The sequence below is a fragment of the Physella acuta genome, unplaced genomic scaffold, assembly GCF_028476545.2.
Source record: "Physella acuta isolate Inbredline_101_S28 unplaced genomic scaffold, ASM2847654v3 ptg000566l, whole genome shotgun sequence".
NCBI classification, from domain to species: Eukaryota; Metazoa; Mollusca; class Gastropoda; family Physidae; genus Physella; species Physella acuta.
In genome coordinates, this window is record NW_026732085.1 from 585293 (window position 1) to 606283 (window position 20991).

General features: G+C 37.4%; 1 protein-coding gene across 1 annotated transcript; it reads right to left on the reverse strand.

The window, feature by feature from the left end:
- Positions 1-692: 692 nt before the first annotated feature.
- Positions 693-18817, reverse strand: LOC131946628 (uncharacterized). Its single transcript, XM_059307558.1, has 16 exons — positions 18695-18817; positions 14875-14997; positions 13175-13570; positions 12106-12807; positions 11135-11411; positions 10840-10952; positions 10478-10588; positions 9971-10178; positions 8974-9181; positions 8310-8456; positions 7533-7623; positions 6601-6772; positions 5861-5951; positions 5524-5628; positions 4551-4734; positions 693-3684 (listed from the first exon to the last, which is right to left on the reverse strand). The coding sequence occupies exons 3-16, from the start codon at positions 13562-13564 to the stop codon at positions 3379-3381; spliced, it is 3105 nt and encodes a 1034-aa protein (XP_059163541.1). The 5' UTR covers positions 13565-13570; positions 14875-14997; positions 18695-18817; the 3' UTR covers positions 693-3378.
- Between the last annotated feature and the right edge of the window lie 2174 nt (positions 18818-20991).

The window sequence follows — 20991 nt, forward strand, 5'->3', positions numbered from 1 at the left end:
TAGCGCAATTTCCTTACGTTATCTAAAAATAGCTCTGTCGTAGCGTAAATCAACAGCAAGGTTAGTAAAACCATTGGTTAGTTATTAAAACGTTTTTTATTAATTTTTTTTCAGTATTTTACATGTTTTATTTACAATAGAGTAACATGACTAAAAACCATTGCGCGCCCAGCTACCGAACGTGACGTCGCAGCCATTGAACGTGATGGCGCAGCTATTGAACGTGATGACGCGTGTGGTGTGGTTGCATAAAATGCCTACTAATTCGGTCCAAATTTTAATTAATTCAAAAAATTTTTTGTGACCAAACGAAATGATATTTTTGAAAACTTTCTTCGGCAATATTGTTCTAAATTATGGCAGGAATCGATTGGTACATGTTTCAAGTCGCTAAGTGGTCTGGTTGCCGAGTTATGGGCAAAAAACTACATTTTTTTCGAGGTTTTTTGGCTTTTCCGGGAAATCCATGAAAGAAACCCGGAATTTTTATGGCCTATGTTCATCCTCGTAACTTGCTTAACATAATTGCTTTTGGAACTAGTCCTCGATATTGCTTCGTTGAGGAGGAGATACGACTTAAAGCTGCGGACACACATCCATCCATCCATTCATTCCCAGAAAAGACGAGTTAATAAACGCAATTCTCCAGAATGGAAATTGCGCTAAAAATAAAATAAACCAAATGACAGATGGAAAGAAATATAATTTATTGCATTCTGCTTGACAAAGACATGGATCCAAAATTCCTTTACTCTATTGCAGAATCGACAGCATAATCTAAATTATTGCTTTTTACCATCAACAGACTCATTTTGTTTTTTGTGAGTAGCCAATCAGCTCTTTGTATCTTAATACATTTAAGTCACACCAAGTTCATGAAATGAGGTGATGACACATGGACTCTGGCTAGACAGTAGGACTATGAATAGCCAGTCATTTGTAACATAAACCTGTCCCTAATAAAAACTGTCATGACTTTCTGGTGCTTCAAATAGACTGCTGATAGTCTCTAGTAGTCCAAACAGACTGCTAATAAACTCTAGAACATTCTATTTGGGCTGCTAATATTTTCTACCAGTGCAAATAGACTATTATTCTCTGGCAGTCCAAACAGACTGCTAATAGTCTCTAGCAATCTAAACAGACTGCTACAAGTCGTTAACAATGCAAATAGACTGCTATAAATCTCTAGCAGTCCAAGTAGACTGCTAATAGTCTCTAGCAGTCCAAATAGACTGCTAATAGTCTCTAACAGTTTAAACAGACTGCTAATAGTCTCTAACAATCCAAATAGACTGCTAATAGTCTCTAGCAGTCTAAACAGACTGCTGCAGGCCTAATGCATTTCAACTAGTCTCTCAAAGCCTATAGCAGTTTAAATAGCCGGCCACTGGTCCAAAAAGCTCTCTATTCATTCCCACAATCCTAACAGAACCAGAGTCTACTAAATTCATTCAGATACAATAACCAGCAATAGCCAGACCAGATGACAACCAACTTCTCAATCAAAACCAGCAACAAATGACATGTGTACATGTCATTAACCTGTCGTCAGTCCATGATCATCACCAATGACATACATACTGAACTGTCATCTACAAATGACACCCAGCGCATCGCCCCCCAACTTTGCCAAACAAACCTAAGGAAAGTGAGCATTACTAATGATAAATTATCCATTCAATTATGCTTTATATGAAGAAGATAAACAAAATAATAACACGATCATTAAATATTTACAACACACGTATCGCATACACACTCATATCTCACTCTTGCCCAGATTGCACGCCATACATTCGTATATTAAATTACATCAAGACACTAAGTGTTTTAGATTCATAAAAATCCAACACACTCACCAATCAGTTTTATGTTACAGTAAGTAAAAGATTTGCTTAAATTAAATAAATCATAAACATCACATGTAGAAAGAAAAGTGGGGGGAGGGGGGGAAAGCGGAGCTCATTGTGTAAAAAAAAAACATTGTAAATTTCTAGAAAGTGTATTTTTAAAAGTTATGTTAAAAGTATTCTCAATCAACATGCAAGATTTAATGGGTAAAATTAACATTCTGGCCAAATCAACACAGGGTACTATATCTCTGTCTCAACTGTAATGTCATGACAATGTGGCAACATAAACTATCACTAACTGTTAGAAACAGGGCAGCAAAGGGCACATCTGCCAAACGACGTGTGCTAAATAATCAAAACACTTGGGCTAAGTTTAACAAAAGATTCTTTTCCAAAAACATGTCTGTTTCCCAAACTTGTCTGAGGAAAAATATTTCAAAAGACCAAATTTGTTAACGTCTACAATTGTATAATAAATAATCATTCCTAAGAACAGCCCCCCAGATGTAATTTCAACCTGCAAAGCTTTGCTCTTAATCTCTTTATACATAGGCTAACACCAGCACTTAGATGCATGGCGTAACAAGGGAGTGAGCAAAGGGGTGGGGGTGGGGGGTGCTCAAACTCTACGTCTGCTAAGACTAGAAAATATCTACAAAACACACATTAGAGGGTAAAGTTCAATTTGGTAAAGTTCAATTTGGTAAAGTTCAATTTGGTAAAGTTCAATTTGGTAAAGCATTTAATTTAAAAAGTTTACCAAGTGGCTGTTTAGGATACAAGTTAGATTCTAAAGTTTACTAATTTTAAAAGAAAGTTTGGAAAACCATTTAGATTCTAAAGTTTACTAAGTTTAGGATACAATTTGAATTCAAAAGCTTACTCATTTGAAAAGGAAGTTAGGGAAACAATTTAAATCCTAGATACTTAAGTTTACCAATTTAAAACAGAAGTATGTCTAACCACCAGAGTAAGGAAACTATCAAATTAAAATTTGTACAATTCAAAATGTGTTAGTTCATGACAAAACGCAGTGATAAAAATCTTTATATAATATCTCCCTAGCTTAGAACTTCTAAGCTAATATAAGAAACATTGGAATATAAAAAACTTGGAATTTAAAAAAAAAAAAACCTATGCAACATTATGTCACATGGTATTAAGACAAGTGATCAATAAATGCAAATCAATGCAAAAAAAAAAAAAGTCGAGTGCAGTCATCCCAGGACCAAAACTGTAGCATCATTTAAAAAAAAAAAAAGAAAAAAAAAAAGATACTTATTAAAATGTCAGCAAGTCAATCAAGGCCATTTTTTGTCTGTTTTTTACCGCTACCCTAAACACTATCCCAAATAATATCCCTGACCCTACCACTAACCCTGACCCTAAAGCACCACCAGCAAATTATAAAACCAGATACGATATTGTCCTGCTGGCATTGTAATAAGCACAAAACAAAAGTCGCCAAGCACATTTAGGCATCAGTCTCAACATGAGACCAACTCCGCTGCAGACACTCTCGCTAGGACCTCTCCATCCCGTGTTTGTGTTCACTCATCTCGGCGCCGTGCTGCTCGTTGGTGCTGTCGTCCTCCTGTAATGTTTTGTGAAATGTCCCGGAGAACTCAAAGCCTCTCATCCAAATGGTGGTGTAACACAGGAAGTAGACCAACAGCACCACAACAAACACCACAAGGATGGACCGGTTCTTACAAATTCTGGACCGGTGAAGCCGGGAAGAGTTGCGTGTCAGGGCGAACGCGGCTATAATTAATGCCAAAATTAAAACACCGATGACTAAGGTATTGATTCCTCCTTTGGTGAAAATCTAGAAAATAAAAGATAAATATTTAGTTATGATTTTTTAATTATGTTTTTTAGTGGTTAAAATAAGTTTACAACTTAAGAAGAATTCTATATAATAGTTTCGCTGTCTGTGTATCTATCTGTATATGTGTATGTATCTGACAAGAATGCTCTAGAGAAAACACAAGCAAATTAAAAACATGCATAGTAATTCGAAAAACGAAATATGACGTCGTCACATTTAGCATAGAGTAGAAAATAATCTCAAGCCGGAGAGTGCACACAGTAATATGACGTCATTGATTCTCGAGTAAACATTAAATAAAAAGGCAATTTTGTCTAATCTAAATGGTTTGCGTGAAGAGTTTCTGGCATACAATTCTTCGGGTAAGAACGTCTGAGCCCCCCCTCCCCAACTCAAAAGAAATTTCTTCATTGATACTCTATAATAAAATTACCGCCTAATTAATGTGTCTAATCTAAAAAGTGGTTTTCTTGCAATTTCTTTAATGCAATTCTTCGGGTAGTGGCTAAGCGCGACACCAGTGTTTCTTTCAGACTTTTTCCTCCCCGGAGGGGAGAACTTTTTCTAATCTAAAAAGTGTTTAGCGTACAGTTTTTTTTTCAAGCATCTCTTCCGGTAGGGGCTGACTGCATACAACTAAATATTTACATTAGTGAACAAATTAAATTATTTACACAAGCACATTCAGGATCTTCGACTAACCGCTCAAAAAAAATAAAATTACACTAGTGAAATCAAGGCCTCTGACTGACCAATTACCAAAGTACTTACACTAGCACTGTATGACCTCTGACTGACCAATTACCAAAGTACTTACACTGGCACTATAGGACCTCTGACTGACAGATTACCAAAGTACTTACACTAGCACACTCAGGACCCCCTCGCTGACTGACATGCAGCTGGATGTCCTCAATGTGGACAAAGTTGTGTGTCCTGCTGCAGTTGCCTCCCTGGCAGCCCACTGTATCGTTGTATAATCTTCTTTTTGGTGGGGAGTGTAAACAATAACCAGGGCCACTGATTTCACCTGCACTGATACCTCGTCTGAAAAAACAATTGGACAATAGGTAGAGGCTTTGCAGGGCGGGGGGTGACACCATGGCAAAAAATTGCAAAATATATGGAAGAAAAATGCTTTTTGCCAGTTCAATTAATAATTAATAAGAGTTAGTCCACCTGTATTAATAACTGACTATAGATAACCATCTTTATTATTAGCTGTACACACTTTAAAGCTATAACGAGGGGGGGGGGGGGGGTGGGGGGGGGGGGGACGGACAACGACGACTACACACCAAATGCAAAATTTAGAGAGGAATAAAGGCTTGTTGAGTATTTTGAATAACAGATAAGTCAACCAACGACTGTAGAGGAGTGACACTAAAATCTACTTAATGACTTACGATGAAAATGGCATTTTTTTCCACATGAATTAATAGGTGGCTTGTACACATAAATTAACGCCATTAGGCAAAATGGAAAGGGGATGTCACCAATTGCAACTATATATATATATATATATATATATATATATATATATATATATATATATATATATATATATATATGTATTTATATATGTAACACAGGTTTTTTTCTGGGGGGTGGGGTGACACCATGAGGTCCCGCACCGGGTGACACCCAACCTCGCAAAGCCACTGGGTAGAGGACAGTAGGACTAGGGCCTAAGTTGGGTCTGCTATAATTTTGGTCCCAATGTGGCCACATGTAAATAATGTATTTAATCTATTCCCTGGCCACACGGTAGCCACATATTGTTAACCTAATCCCTGTCCAGAACATGACAAGATGAAATTAATCTGTCTCCCTTACTTAATCATGCGGCACCTATGTTCAGCTAATCTCTCAGCTGCTTTGTCTAAATTCTTCACTTCCTTATTGCTCCAAAGTCTTTCTGCTGCAGCTGATGCTCTAGGCCTAAGAAGATAAGTGTAGTATGTATTGATTAAAGACATGTGTAATAATATGTATTGATTAACTTGCCACTAGTCAGACACAGGAAAAATAAAGTGATAAAAAAATCAATAGAAAACTTAATATTTTACAATGTCGTTTCATGATAGGGAATGATATAATGGTGGGCATTACAGGACAACAAAGAAGATATGGCATTACTGCCCATGTACAATAAAAAAACTGCATAACTCACCACATCATTGGAATGAGGTTCTCATTGGTGAAGTATTCAGACCAAAAAGCTGCTTCTCCACCTAAAACTTTTTTCTCATCAATATGGTAGCCTGCACAAGTCACAAGAAATGAACATATTGGTTTTAAATCTGAACACTGCTTTAGGACTATAGGATTAGAATAACCATTAAACTTAACAGGACTAGGTGCTCAACTGTAACATTTTAAACAATTAGATGACTGACATACATGAACTCAGGTAAAGGATTACGTTTGGAGGATACAAGAAAGGTTAGGTTTTCAGCCACTGGGAGCAGTTAAACTACCTGGCCAGGTAAGTGGTTGTCAGTAGCCTAAGTCCAAGCTAACTACTTCTAAGGATAAGTAAACATCATCTTTTCCCGTTTGCGCCCAAGACCTATGGGGCAGATGAAGTAGAGTTCATCTGTTTCAATGACATACAAAGGGAAAATGTGGTCAGCAAAATGCCCAGCCGCTTTTGTTGCCCTAACATGAGTAAGGTACTCATCAGAGCTGGGTGGACTTAAGGACATTCTATTGATTTGAACCCAGATTCTAACTCGAAAAGTTCAGGTTAGTAGTCAAGCTTTCTACAGCTAGGTCACGCCAGTTAAGTAACAGTGCACTAAAAATGGTTTTAATGTAAATGTTGAGATTGCACATTTTTAAACCCACAACTTGTCTATTCTGTTTGCTCTGTAGTTGATGATAGAAAGGGAAGGAAGTGAAATGACTTACCATAGCTAGAATCAACTGGATCACAGTTGTAATATTTGGGCCACTTTGTGCCATATTCAATGTGGTCCATGTACCAGCAGGTGGAGTAGAGTACCTGGTAGCCAAGAGTCGTGGCCCTCATCACATCCCCCATATCTCCCATCCACACTTGGATAATGGTGTCATTGGGCAGCTGTAAATACAACAAATAACATAACTAATGGCCCCATCACCCCCCCTCCCCCATCAAAACTTGGATAATGGTGTCATTGGGCAGCTGTAAACACAACAAATAACATAACTAATGGCCCCATCACACACCCATCCACACTTGGATAATGGTGTCATTGGGCAGCTGTAGACACAACAAATAACATAACTAATGGCCCCATCACCCCCCCCCCCCATCCACACTTGGATAATGGTGTCATTGGGCAGCTGTAGACACAACAAATAACATAACTAATGGCCCCATCACACACCCATCCACACTTGGATAATGGTGTCATTGGGCAGCTGTAAACACAACAAATAACATAACTAATGGCCCCATCACACACCCATCCACACTTGGATAATGGTGTCATTGGGCAGCTGTAGACACAACAAATAACATAACTAATGGCCCCATCACACACCCATCCACACTTGGATAATGGTGTCATTAGACACATACTACACTAGAGAAGTTCATATCAATTCTATAAATACTAAGATCTTAATTTAGAATGATTAAAAATAGATTAAAAACCAAGAGCTTCTATCACTTATTACCACTCTTATACAATCCTGATAATTTTTTGAAATAACTGTATAATACACTCATAATAGAATTTAATTTACAGAATCTACAGCATCAATTATATCAACTTAAATGGATGCCACCCAATAAAAAATGATAACATTCGAGGTAGTTCAATTAACTTCTATACAATTATTATTTTCTTATGTACCTGTAAATTATTGTTCATCACTTCTTGCCACATGATGTATTTAATGCCCTTCTTTCTTTTCTGACCAATGTCATTCAGTATTTGAATCAGTCTACAAAACAAACAATAACACTGGGTTTATATTTTCATAACAGCTGATTAGATCATCCAGTGACATAAGTAAGTTATGAAAGCAAAAACTGGAACATGTCTAGAAAATGGCTATCATGTTAACACTAGCTGTACAAAAGAAAATAGGCCTATATACCAGTAAAAAAAAAGTGACTAAAAAAATGAATGAAAATAATTGAGGAACTGCTCCTTTCTTGAAACATGTATCAGATTCAACCCTTCCTCCCCGACGTAATATTTATTGAAGGAAGCTCAGTAACCTGACAAGTACACTGTCCTGCTGTCTGACCTTTCTTTGACTTGTACATCAGGGTGAACTTGAGAGAATCTAATATTATTCAATCACCAGCTGACAAGATGGCATGGTAACCCGAAAGTCTCAAATTTTGATCTCAAGTCATAGGTCACCCCTTAATCAACCCACCTCTTATGCATACCTGGCTCAGGACATGTAAAAGCAGTTGGATAAAGTGCTAACCACACCATCCCTTCATATGCTATGATCAAGAAACAGATGTTCTACTTCATCTGCCCTATGGATTGTCAGGTCCGTGAGGGTCCATAGGTAAGGAAACCAACCGACCTATGTCCATAGGTAAGGAAACCAACCGACCTATGTTCATAGGTGAGGAAACCAACCCTCTATAGCCAATAAGCCACAATCACCTGTTCTCATAATATTCGTAAACTCTCTTCACATCTTCTGACCACATACTCCAGCCCATATTTTGTTGTTGTTGTTGCAATGTCTGAAGCGGTCGCGGCTGCTTTGCTAATTCTTGTGCAAACGCCATCACTTCAGGATTTGACTGCCTAATGGATTGAAAATATACATACACATTACTTAAGTACACAAGTTATATCCTTTAGAAATAGAGAAAAACTATTTTAGCATTCTAATTATTTTTCCAAAAACAAAAACCGGGAAATCAAGATAAAAATGGACAATCCAGACAGTGGAGGATAAATAAGAATGGAGGCAACTCATAAACATGACACTGAAAGCAAGTTTGAAACCTTTCATAAAAAATATCTATATTAAAAGAAGAAAGATTTTAAGGTTTGGTTTGACTTTTATAGACAGAGTTAAGAAAATTGGCTTAGTCAAAAAAGTGCTGTTTTTTTTTAAATTTTTAACAAAAGTAAGTTTTGACTTGCAAGAGATTCACACCATGTTGAAGATGCCATTTTTAAAAACAACGTTACAACTTAAAAATTTTTTTTTAATATAAACAACAAAAAATCATAACAACTTTAACAACCGACTCCAATTCATCATTTTTAAAAAATAAACATAGGCCTAAATTAGATAAAAATCAAAAAGACTTACCAGCAACCCAAAGGTACCTCATCCCCACCCAAATGTATGTATTGATCTTTGAAAACATCTACAATCTCTTGAAACAAACTTTGAAGAAATCTGTAGGTTGCGTTCTTGCTAGGGTCAATGGGGCCAAGGTAACCTTTGACAGGACTGCTGCCAGAGTAGCACTGTGTCAGTAGTTCAGGTCGGCTGAGACCCCACGAGTATGTGTGACCTTAGATTAGAAAAACACATGCAAGCTTGACGGAAATCATCAGGTAATGTCTGAGATACAATGTAAACAATCAATGCCTGTACAATGCAAACAAGAGCTTGTTCATTAGATTAGAAAACTGGTGCAAAAACAGTACATTGATCTGATGTGTATTCTGTAGAAGATTACATCTCATTACTACACAATCCAAACCAAAAACACAAGCAAAAGGAGAAAATACTAAAAGATTACCAAAAAAAACACTCCTTTTTTATATGAATAGAACTTTTAAGCATTTACTAAGCTTAAAGAAGAGAAAAAGAAAACATCGCAAAACATGCTATGGACTGGAATCCCCAGGGGAAAAGGAGGGTGGGCCGGCCAAGGAAGACATGGAGAAGAACGGTTGAAGAAGAGATGAAAACAGCTGGGCTCATATGGACACAGATACAGGGAGCAGCCCAAAACCAAGTCCGATGGAGATGTGTGGTTGCAGCCCTTTGCTCTCCAGGGGCCACAAAGGAATGATGATGATAAAGCTTTAAGACCAGAGGTTAATTCTCAATTTGCAACACTAAACACAACTCTATGCAATCTAGGCTTCAATGGTTAACTCTCAATTAAAAACATTAAACAACTCTATGCAGGCTAACTAACTAGGCTTAAAGACCAGCGGTTAACTCTCAATTAGAAAAATTAACTCTATGCAGGTTAACTATTTAGGCTTAACGACCACTGGTTGGCTCGCATTAGAAACACACTCACCTTCTAGACCTATACCCATACTACAAAAATTGAGTAAGAAAATACCTGGTGTATCAAACTCTGGCATGACACGAATACCCCGCATCCTGGCGTACTCAATGATCTCTGCTATGTCCTCTAGTGAGTAGACGTAGGTGGGGTGGAAGGCACCTTTTCGACTCAGCTCTGGGTACACTTTGCTCTCATAGGGGAACGACTGGTCATCTACTATGTGCCAGTGGAAAACATTCAGTTTGTTCATCTCCATACTGTCCTATACGCAGCAAATAAATTACAAAAGGTTAAAATAACAAAGGGGACTAAGCAAACAGTAGTTATAATTATGGTGTGTTTACACAAATACTGTAAAAATATATTTTAAAGTATGACTTGAATTGTGAATCCTAACAAAAAGCTAGAACAAAAATATTAAATTTAAAAAAATAATAAATTCCCAAAAATTTCTTAAGCATGAATGTGAACTAATAAGGGGGATGGGGGAATCTATTTTTTTTTAAATAATGTACATAATATTCAATGAGAAAAGAATGAATAGCAGAGTAGTGACTTTACCAGAATGTCCAGGAGAACTTCTTTAAACAGATAATGCCTGGATGTGTCAATGTGTAGGCCACGGTGTGGGAACCTTGGATAGTCACTGATGGTTGTTTCCTTGATATACAGCTGTGGAGACCATCAAACAATCAGAGGTGTAACAAAATGATTAGAGATAGGGTCAGAGTTGAGCTGTTGTCATGATTAGAGTTAGGATCATGGGTAGGATTAGAGCCTGGGTAAGGGTAACAAAACAAACACACTTGTAATAATTATGTAACTTATAAAAAATTATCTTTAAAAAAAATATGTACATTCTTTTCAAGTACACTATCAACATCATTGTGAAACTTGTATGAGTATCTACCAGGTCAACCTACCTGTCCATCTAATCCTCTCCACACCAGGTGACCAAATGTTTCCAAGCCTCTTAAAACACCCCAGATTTCATTGGCCCAGATGTAGGTTTTCTTCTTTTTAACAACCAAATCATCTACAGGATAAAAACAGTCACAAATGTGTTGGAATTAGAGTGTTCAATAGACAATAAAAGCATGGTAATAAAAGAGCATTATTGGGGAGGGGGGGGGGGGAGAGGAAAGAAAGATGGAAACAAAACTACATTTTAAACAAAGCTAAGCCATACATGATACATGACAAAAAGCTAAGCCTTACATGACTCATCAGACTCTAGGGTGGGGTACTTGTCGCAGGTCTTACGAATTCTCACTTCCACTCTGGCAATAACCGGAGCTTTCACAAATTCTTCTTTTTCATACCGCAGGGCTGGGTCTTCAATATTTATACCCTCTGCATGTTGTAAATTGTCATACATGTCTTCAACAGAGCCCCTCAGTGTGCGCTGCAAGTGTCGGACCAGGGCCTCGTCAAGAACATCACAGGTGATGGGTCCAATGGGAACAAAGCGGAAATCCTTACTCAGCCTGTAGACCTGGATACAAAATTTCAAAATGTTAACTCCTCTAAGAGAATTGAGTTTAAATGAAACATGACATTGGTATATGGAGAAGAAAAAAAATTAAAATAAAAGATGTCATGGTAAAAGAGGCTCAAAGATATGACAAATCATCTTTGTTGTTTTTGCCCAGCTCTGAAAGTTTCCAGCTTGCTTTAATTGAATGTTTCGTTTATTATTAAATCTTATCCTAAATTTTTATTCACTAGAGACAAGTCCATAGACGCTTTAGATTCCTTGGTTGTAAACATGATGAAAGTTCCAATACATTTTACTCTTTCTGATAAGAGAAATACTTGCAGAAAAATCGGACAAATGATATTTGAAAAATTGTTGCAATTGTTGCTGTCTTTCAACATATCTGTTATTACAAATACAGTAAATAACAAGAACTTGAGATTTTTAAAAATCTTAGATGGCTCATGCTTTTAAACTATTCACAGTTAAGAGCCCTTTCGACAACATGTAACGGACTAGAAACAAACAAGATTTTTCTGGTCATTCGCTATGCTATAACCACCCAATCATAGTCAAACATTTAAAACACACATTGATAGATAGCTTTAATGATGTTACCGTAACAACATTTATTACTCATTCTCCACAGCAGACTTACATTACCGGTGCTCACTAGAGAATGCAATCATAGCAAGGTTTAAAGGAATCTTACCTTGTTGTCTTTCTTGGAGTAGTACTGTGGCATGGGCCAGGGCTCGCCCGTGGAAGGGTGGGGGGACCTGCGCACCTTCATCTCGGCCGCCCCGTAGTTGTTAAACATGATGGAGAAATCCTCCCAATCCCAGCTGAGGTTGATGCCCCCAATTTGTGTCTGCTGCGACTCTTTGTTCCACTGGTTCCCCCGGTTCCTGTCATAGACGTCACCATTTTGGTTGTTGATGTTGTTGTTGATGAAGTTCTGGTTGTTGTTATTGTTGGCGTAGTTTTGGTTGTTCCCTGCATTTTGGTTAATGTCTGAATTCTGATTAGTGTTGGCCACGTTTTGTATGTTCCCATTATTATCATTATTATTATTCTGGTAGTTACCATTATTTTGGTCGTTATTGTTATTGTTTATCCCCAAAATAGCGTTATAATTTTTAATAACATGTGTAACTCGGCTGGCAGTGGTTTCAGGTAGCTTCTGCTCAACTTGGTTGTTCTGGACAGCATGATATTCGTTAGCTGGAATATTCGGAGTGTTTCCAGCTTGATTGCTAACAACTGGAATGTTTTGGCTGTCCTCTAGTTGTCTTTTCTCTTTGGTTCTGTCTTCAACTTGTACCTGATCCGATCTCTTAAAATAGGATTGTGATTCTACATCTTGTCTATTGGATTGTCGAACATCTTTCAGCGACTCACCCTCTTTTGTTTTCTGAAATATTATTAAGGTAATAAATATTCTTTCTACTCTCTAATACACATTTTTTAATGGTAAAATATTATTACACATAGTCAAACAGGGACAGTATGCCCTAGCATAGAACGCTAGACTGCTAACCCGAAAGTCTTGAGTTCAAATCTGGGTTCAAGTCAGTAGAGAGTTCCTGAGTCCACCCAGTTCTAATAGGTATCTAACTAACATAAGGGAAAGTAAAGGAGGCTGGGGCATATAGCTGATAACAGTATCCCTTCATATACCCAGGTCACAGAAACAGGTGAACTCTACTTCACTTGCCCCATGGTTCGCAAAGGAAAAATGACTTACTTTTTTTTACACATAGTCATATCAAACTGTTTACCTGAACAATATTTTTTTCTGTGTCAACAACAGCGATGGGCTTACGCTGATTATCTTCCCCTTGAAAAGCCTGGTTCAGATTAACCTGGTTTGGATTAGCCCGGTTAGCCTGTCTTGCAGCATTGAGGTTCAGCTGGTTAGCTTGGTTGGGTTGCATTGTCTCCCTGACAATGCCTGGATTAGGCAGCAGAGTTTGCTTTAGAGCCCCGGCTTTCTGCTGGTTGCCATTCCTCCCGGCTGACAAAAAGCCTTCGTTTCCGACCACCTCAACCTTAGCAGTGTTGCGATTGTTCAAGTCTTTGATAAAATCGTTCTGCACTCCAACATTATCCGAACCAAAGGTATATTCCAACGCCACAGCAAGAAGTAACACAGTAAACAAACACTGCATATTGCACTGTGGATGAAATAAAAATATTATTACGTTTTCTTTCAATTGAGTCTAAACACAACTATTGAGTTAACACTACTCAATTTCTAAATAGAACTATTGACTTGACAATACTCAATTTCTTAATACAACGATTCAATTAGCGATACCGAGTTTAAAAAAACAAGTTGAATTAGCAGTATTCAGTTTTAAATACAATCACAAAATAATATAAAACTAAAACACTGTTCAAGTTTAATCAAATTTTAATAATAGCATAGTCTCTTAATAAATAATATCTAAACTAACCTTAGCAGTGGTTTAGATCAATAAAGCTTAACAAAAAATCATTACTTCACAATAAAAGCAGACACTTATTTCCTAATGATTGCTAGAGAGAACAGACTTTAACAGCTATGTATACAATGAATAGGCTGTGTGGTGTTATGTAAATACGGCACAATAACAATGTAAAGCATCAGGTATTTACAAATGTACACCTGTTGTGTGGCAATGCATACACCTGTAGGTGTGGCTGTGGAGTACTGGCCACACTGTGTGTGCTCATGCCATTGATCTGGCTTTAGATGTAGCTGGTGAGGTGTATTTACCTACACACACCTTATTCGGTAAACACAATGTGTCACAGTGTTTGTCATTGAAAATGTCAGCACTGGTGATGACAGGTGTCAAGTACATAGTTGAAACAAACATTTCATGGGGTAGAAATGCCAAATGTTTGGCTACATTTTTTCTATTTATACATACAGTTACATTTGCAAAGCCACTTTCCATGCTTAACATATCTGGAAGTTGAGTAAACCTGTTTCTGTTAAGGGATTGTCTGGTCGGCACTATATCCTAAACAGTGGCGTAGCCAGGATCGTCTCAAGGGGGGGGTCCAATTTTTACCCGGGGTCAAACTTTTGATTTGCACCCCCTCTCAAACTTTCGATTTGCACCCTCCTCCTCATACTTTTTACATATACCGAGGGGTCTGGGGGGGGGGGGGGTTATGACCCCCCCCTGCCTACGCCACTGATCCTAAAGCTGGTATAGTTGTATGTGGGTGGTGTAGCCCCACTGCTAATCCACAAGTCTCAAGTTCAGAACTTAGTCCACACTTGGACCTGAGTCTACCAATCTCTTATGTGTACCTGACTCTTGTTAGGGTCAGAAATGCTGACCACACCATCCCTCATATATAAAGGTCAAGAAACATGAACTCTGCTTTATCTGCCATATGGATCATTAAGTCTTGAAGTGGAACTTTTATATAGTTGTATATTATATAACCATATGATTATGTTAATGCCAATATGTATACTCACATTTAAAATCAAGCTGGGGTAGAAGAGAAAACATAAACAAAACTGGCCTGGAGGAGTGCTAGATGTTAAACCCTGCGGTGTTTCTCCATTGAAAGGTTAGAGTGCTCCCTGCTGAGTTTTCACCTGCGGCCAAAGTAAATTTGACATTATTTGCAGACAGGTAACTGGAGAGGTAAGTTACACTTGAAAAATGACATTAAAACAAACTAGTTCTACCAGTCTGTCTGAGATCAATTGCATGGAGACTCCCAGTATCAACCAGAAGAAGTAACACCTTTCAAAGCTAGTACAAGGTATGCTTTTGTAGAAGATTAAAATCTAGCTCATCTAATTAAAAATATTTTTAAAGATGAATAATAAACTATTGTTAACATGGGAATGAAGTTTTTGTTGTGGCTTGATGGTATAAATTTTTCCGCAATGCAGAACAACTACCTTTGCTTTGGACAAGGGTCTGAACGGACAAATGATTTTTTCTCCCTTTATTTTAGTTGTGTCTTATATATAAATTATATCAAAATGAGCTAGAACTGAATTACCATGGTTTCACCAAAAATATGGACTGAAGTTTTAAGATTAAGGGGTTATAAAAAAAACAACAGATAAACAAAAAATGACTTACTGGCCAAAAATAACATGTGAAACAAGACATCACTGATTGGACAAAGTGCAAGTGTGTATAAATTGCTTTCAGTCACAAGTAGACAGACGTATAGGAAATGTTTTACAGAAAGATATTAAGAAAATATTGAACACACAGACAAATGAAAACACCTTGCAGACAACAAATGAAAAAAGTGTAACCGGCGGACAAGTGGAAAATGTCTCACAGACAGAAGTAGAAAATGTCTTACAGGTAGATATGCAGAAATGTCTTACAGGTAGACAGGTGACAGAGAACCCACCTATTTATGCACCAAGTATAAAATCTATTTCAAAAAGTGCTTCAGCTATTTTTTTTAATCAACCAAGCTTTATAGCACAAAGAAATACATTTTCTTATGCCTATAGCCCCAAGAAATAAATTTTCTAATCTTTGTAGCCCAAAGAAATACATTTTCTAATCCATTTGTTACAGGATTTCTTAAGGATTTCTTTTTCAAACATTGTATTCAGACAGTTTTGACACTGATAGACACATTCAATAGAGCAACATGACAAAAACTATTGTACAGGATTATTCACAGCTACATAATCACACAAAAAGACATTTTATACACATACAGCCATATAACATTTTAATACAACCTGGTCTCAACCACCCTCCCCTTCATATTATATAACAATGCAAGCAATGTTTTCTCTCTCTCTCTCTCTCTCTCTCTCTCACACCAACCATTCTATATAGCAAAAAATAACAATTGAAAATAGTTTAATACATCCTAATCCTTGCTCTGGACTACCCTCTACCCCACATAACAAAACAACTACATTGCAATTAAAAATGTAATTAGTGAACAACCTCTAATATCATAGAAGAGAGATTTAGAAAAAAATCAATTAATAAGCACACTTTAATTCAGCTAAACAAAGGAGCAGCAGGTAATTTATTTTTACAACAATAAAAATGAATATTAATTATGCACACACATACAATACATTGTATGTTATATACACACGCACACAAACATACATACACACACACACATAAGAAAATACTTTTTGTTAACAGTACAGTATATTTAATTAATTTTGAGAGCTTTGCTGTATTATAATTACTATACCTAGTACAACAATATTTTAATTATTGCAGGATCCAGAATCTCTGGATGAATACAAAATGCATATTTAGGTTTAGATGGTGTGACATCACACTTTTGCATGATAAAAATGCAATGCTAGAAAACAAATTTTAGTCATTATTTTGCGCTTTAGAAAACTGTTTTAAAAAATGTAATAGAAATTGATTAAAACACTCTATGTTGACAAAGTTCAGACAAGATTTTGGAAAAATATCGCTGAAAAATTCAACTGCAATTTTGAGGGGGGTGGGGGGGGGGGGGGGGGGGGTTGTAGGCTGAGGTGTGACATCCTTTTAGGGGGGTGTCTGGCTTTTTGTGACGATGTGTGATGGAGGAGGGGGGGGGGGGGTGGTAAAATCTTCACCAAAAGCGTGACGTTATTTATGGATGACCCTTAAGCTAGCAATACGATAGGCCTACTCGAACACCAGTTGTATTTAACTCAGTAACTGAGAAATACTGTTTATAATAAGATAATAGCACAAAAAATTTACAATCTAGATTAGATTCTAGAGTTAGATTAAATTGACAGGGATCCATAAATGACTTCACGCTACTGAGGGGGATGGGAGGTTTGTTATTTTGTGACTATGTGTGATGCGGGGTTTAGATAGCTGTTATTTTGTGTTTTAGTAAACTGTAATAAATTGTAAAAGAAATTGATTAATATATTCTATATAACTCAATTTTGAAGGGGATTGTAGGCTAATGTGACATCATTTTAGGGGGGGGAGGGGGGGGGGGGAGGGGATTTTGTGACAATGTGGGGTGGGGGTGAAAATCATCCAAAAAAAGCGTGATATTATTAACGGGTGACGTTTTAGTAAAAGTAATACTTTCAGTGAATAGGCCTATAGATCTAGTCTAGCTAGTCAATGTCTTACACATGATAGATCTAAGTCTAGATAGTAGATAGGGCATAGGCCATAGATTATGATTAAGATCTATGGTACAGGACTCAGGCTGGCCTACTTATACTTTATAAAGAGGCTAAGTCACTACATTAGACTAGCTAGATAGATTTACTGATCATATCTAGATAAGCCCCGCCACTAATGCAAAAAGTGCATGGTCAGAAAGTTAACTTAAGACTCGCCACTATTTGCCAGCTTCAATTTAATTTAATGCATGCACACAACCATGACCTATTTCTGTGTCTAAACATTTTCATATATTTAAACGCACACCATAAAAACAACTCCTTATCCGTCTCTAGTGTTGTTCTTGGATTGGATTTAGGTTCGGGTTAAAAGTTTCATATCCTCTTTTTTTATAATCTTTTTTGGGTGGCGGTGGTTAACTTTTTGACTGGAAGAGATCCAGATTTAGTTTCTACAAGAATACTAGATTAGATCAACTACCCAGTACTGGGTTACTAGCTAGAATCTAGATCTATTCATTGATCATGGAGACTTGAGGACTGTTAGAACATTAGGCTTATATTCAAGTATATCATTATCACTAATTAATTATCAGATATCTAGATTTTAAATCGAGATCTAGATCCTGCAGGCTTACTGACTTACTCAACTGTACACACAGTAGTGAGTAGTACTAGTAGTCTGTTTCAAACTGTTTGTAGATCTAGTCACTTGAATCTAGATCTAGATGTGTACGACCTATCATCTGATTCTGATCTGTTCAAGTCTAGTCTAGAAAGAAGATATAAATCTAGATCTAGATTCTAGACTAGATTGAGAATCTAGAATTCTAGAGTCTGAGATCTCTAGATCTAGATTCCAGATCAAGGAAAAATAAACAGAGCAAGTCTAGATCTAGACTAGAATTAGAATCTTAATCTAGACCTAATCCTATTATTGATTATTATAGGCCTTAACTTTTGTAAGTTATTAGGCTAAATCTAGAATTACAATGTACCAAAATAAACCAAATTGTAATAATCCAACCAATGCCTCTCTCATAAAAAAAATAAAAAATGTCTATCACAGTCGTCACCATCGTAGAAAATAGAAATGAAATCGTAGACTAGAATCTAGATTAGAGACAAAATTAGATTTAGAATCTAGTAAAGAAGCTGGCACAAGATTGCATTATGAGACTCAAAATACTGGACTTACAGTTAATAATGTATATAAACAACTGCAAAAATTGTAAAACGGATCCGTCGCATATGTTTTAATGACACTGCATCACACTGAAAAAGGAACTGCACATTATGCCAAAGTAAAAAAATTTCTTTAATACCAAACCGTTCTAAAAATATTTTCTTCCGGTTCAGCGCAGGGGACATAACTAGCCAAAATCGTCCATAGCAACCCGTCCATTATATTAAACAACATTTTCGGCCGAAATGTTTTAATTTTCCCACACTTGTAAAATTTGGAAAACTACTTTAGCTCCAATTTTTAAAGACAAATTATATGTATTAATGTATATGACTAGCTGCGTAAAAGGCTCAGCTGCATTCAAGTAATGACTAGGCCTACTCTTCGTCCTCACATGTTAAAATTACATTATTACTAATTTATTAGGCCTACTGTTTTATTCTAAATAGTTAAGAAACATCGCGTAAATTATAGCAGATTATCGATAACGGTAGAAAACTCCATCGGTGTTTTAATAATAGCTAGGTTATCGTGGTGAATTGTGATTTAAGAGAATATTTAGAAAATAATGGCAGCGTATGTTTGATTTAATTGTGAATAATTCTTTGTAAACTTAATAGATCTACTTCTCTTTCTAGATCTACTTGTAGTTTACGTGATACCGGTTTTTAAAAGCCTATAACCTCTGCCAATTGTAGTCTTAGACAAAGAGCCTTATTCAAACATCTGTTCGTGAGGGAGGGGCATTGCGCCACAGAAAACGTGCATTTTTTTTTCTACAGGAAGAGGTGGGGGCACTTAAAATTTAAGGGAGGGGGGGCGGACACTGGTAAAAGTATATATTTTGTACATAATTTTTTTTTCTACTTTCGGTGACCCGGAGCACTCCAGGCTCCCCTGTGAGCACTATGGCGCCTACATTCGTTATAACGAGCACCCTACAACAGGGATACAGTGGGCCATTACATTCAGGGACAGTGCACCACCAAAGATATGCCTGAAAGAAAATCTGGGTCTTTCCAAAGCATATAGCGACTGAGGACAATACCATCAAAATGGGTCACATACGAAACCAGCAAGATAGAACGACCCAAGTCCAAGAAATCTGGACAGCTGTGATTAGCGACCCTGAGTAAAATCAGTGATGAAGAGTCTACCCCCCCCCCCCAACGAGATGGAATTTATATAGTAAACATATACATTTACTAGTGTCCGCCCCACTCCCCCCCCCCCCGAAAATGTCAAGTGCTCCCCCCCCCCCCCCCCCGAGAAAAAAAAGTATAGAAAAAACACTGATTGCAAGGTGGAGACGGATGGGGGGGGGGGGGGGGGGGAGAAGAGGAAGGCAAAGACGTCACTAGATAGAGGACATCAAAGATTGGACTGAGCTGTTTCAGAACTATTCACAGCAGCATAGGATCGAGGCAAATGGTGGAAAATTATGAGAAGATCATCGGTGGTGCCTGTTACGTCCCTGGTTTGAATAGCGTCCCCTGATTGTGTGTGAGATAAAACAACTTGTGCCCTTTTTTGCATAGAGTTGTAGCCCTTGGTTGAGTGAGTTTACAATAGAACGAGGGGTGTTCTCGTGAGGATTGACAGTAGGCGGGTGACAGAGAATGTGCTAAGGTGTGTGGCAGTTGGTTGGCGTGTGGTTTTGAGAGAGGGCGTGGACGAGTCTGTTAAGTATTGTTGTATCATATTTCTGTATGATGTATGTTACTAAATTCTTTTTCTTTTTGTATATTGTTAAGTTCGTTTGTATTGCACGCTATACGTAACAGGTTATGTGGTCCTGTGTATTACAATAACACAATAGTGCCCCCAAGACCCAAATAAGGCTTAAGGTATTGATTGATAAGTAAGGGTTAGTGTTTCGGGGGGGGGGGGGGGCACTGTTAAAGTATATATTTTCTATATAAATTCAATTTCGTGGGGGGGGGGGGGCGGTAGACTTACTTCGGGGGGGGGGGGGGGCGAAGAAACGCCTGGAAGAAACTCTGGTAAGGGTGGTGATAAAGAGCGTGAAAATTAAGGTCTATTTAGCCACGTACCTGTGACTCATTATAAATCAATCAAATTTTCTAGGAATAGTTACGGGGGTCTCGCAAAAGTGATGATAAGCGAATCCACACACCCCTCCTAATCTTCTTCCGTTACACAATGTCTTGAAAAAATGTCAACCCTTTGCTTTTAATTAAACAATAATTCAAAGGGAAGGAACTCGTTTCTCATAATTCTAAAGAAATGCCAAATTTATCTACCTCAGACGCCGACCTCCTTGCACAAAAAGCACGTACGTTTAAACC

Excerpts from the sequence above, each read along its gene's own strand:
- LOC131946628 (XM_059307558.1), bottom strand. The coding sequence starts at position 13,564 with ATGCAGTGTTTGTTTACTGTGTTACTTCTTGCTGTGGCGTTGGAATAT. Across the intron at positions 11,412-12,105 it reads ACTCCAAGAAAGACAACAAG|GTCTACAGGCTGAGTAAGGA; the intron begins GTAAGATTCCTT and ends TTTTGTATCCAG. Across the intron at positions 10,179-10,477 it reads AAGTTCTCCTGGACATTCTG|GACAGTATGGAGATGAACAA; the intron begins GTAAAGTCACTA and ends TGCTGCGTATAG.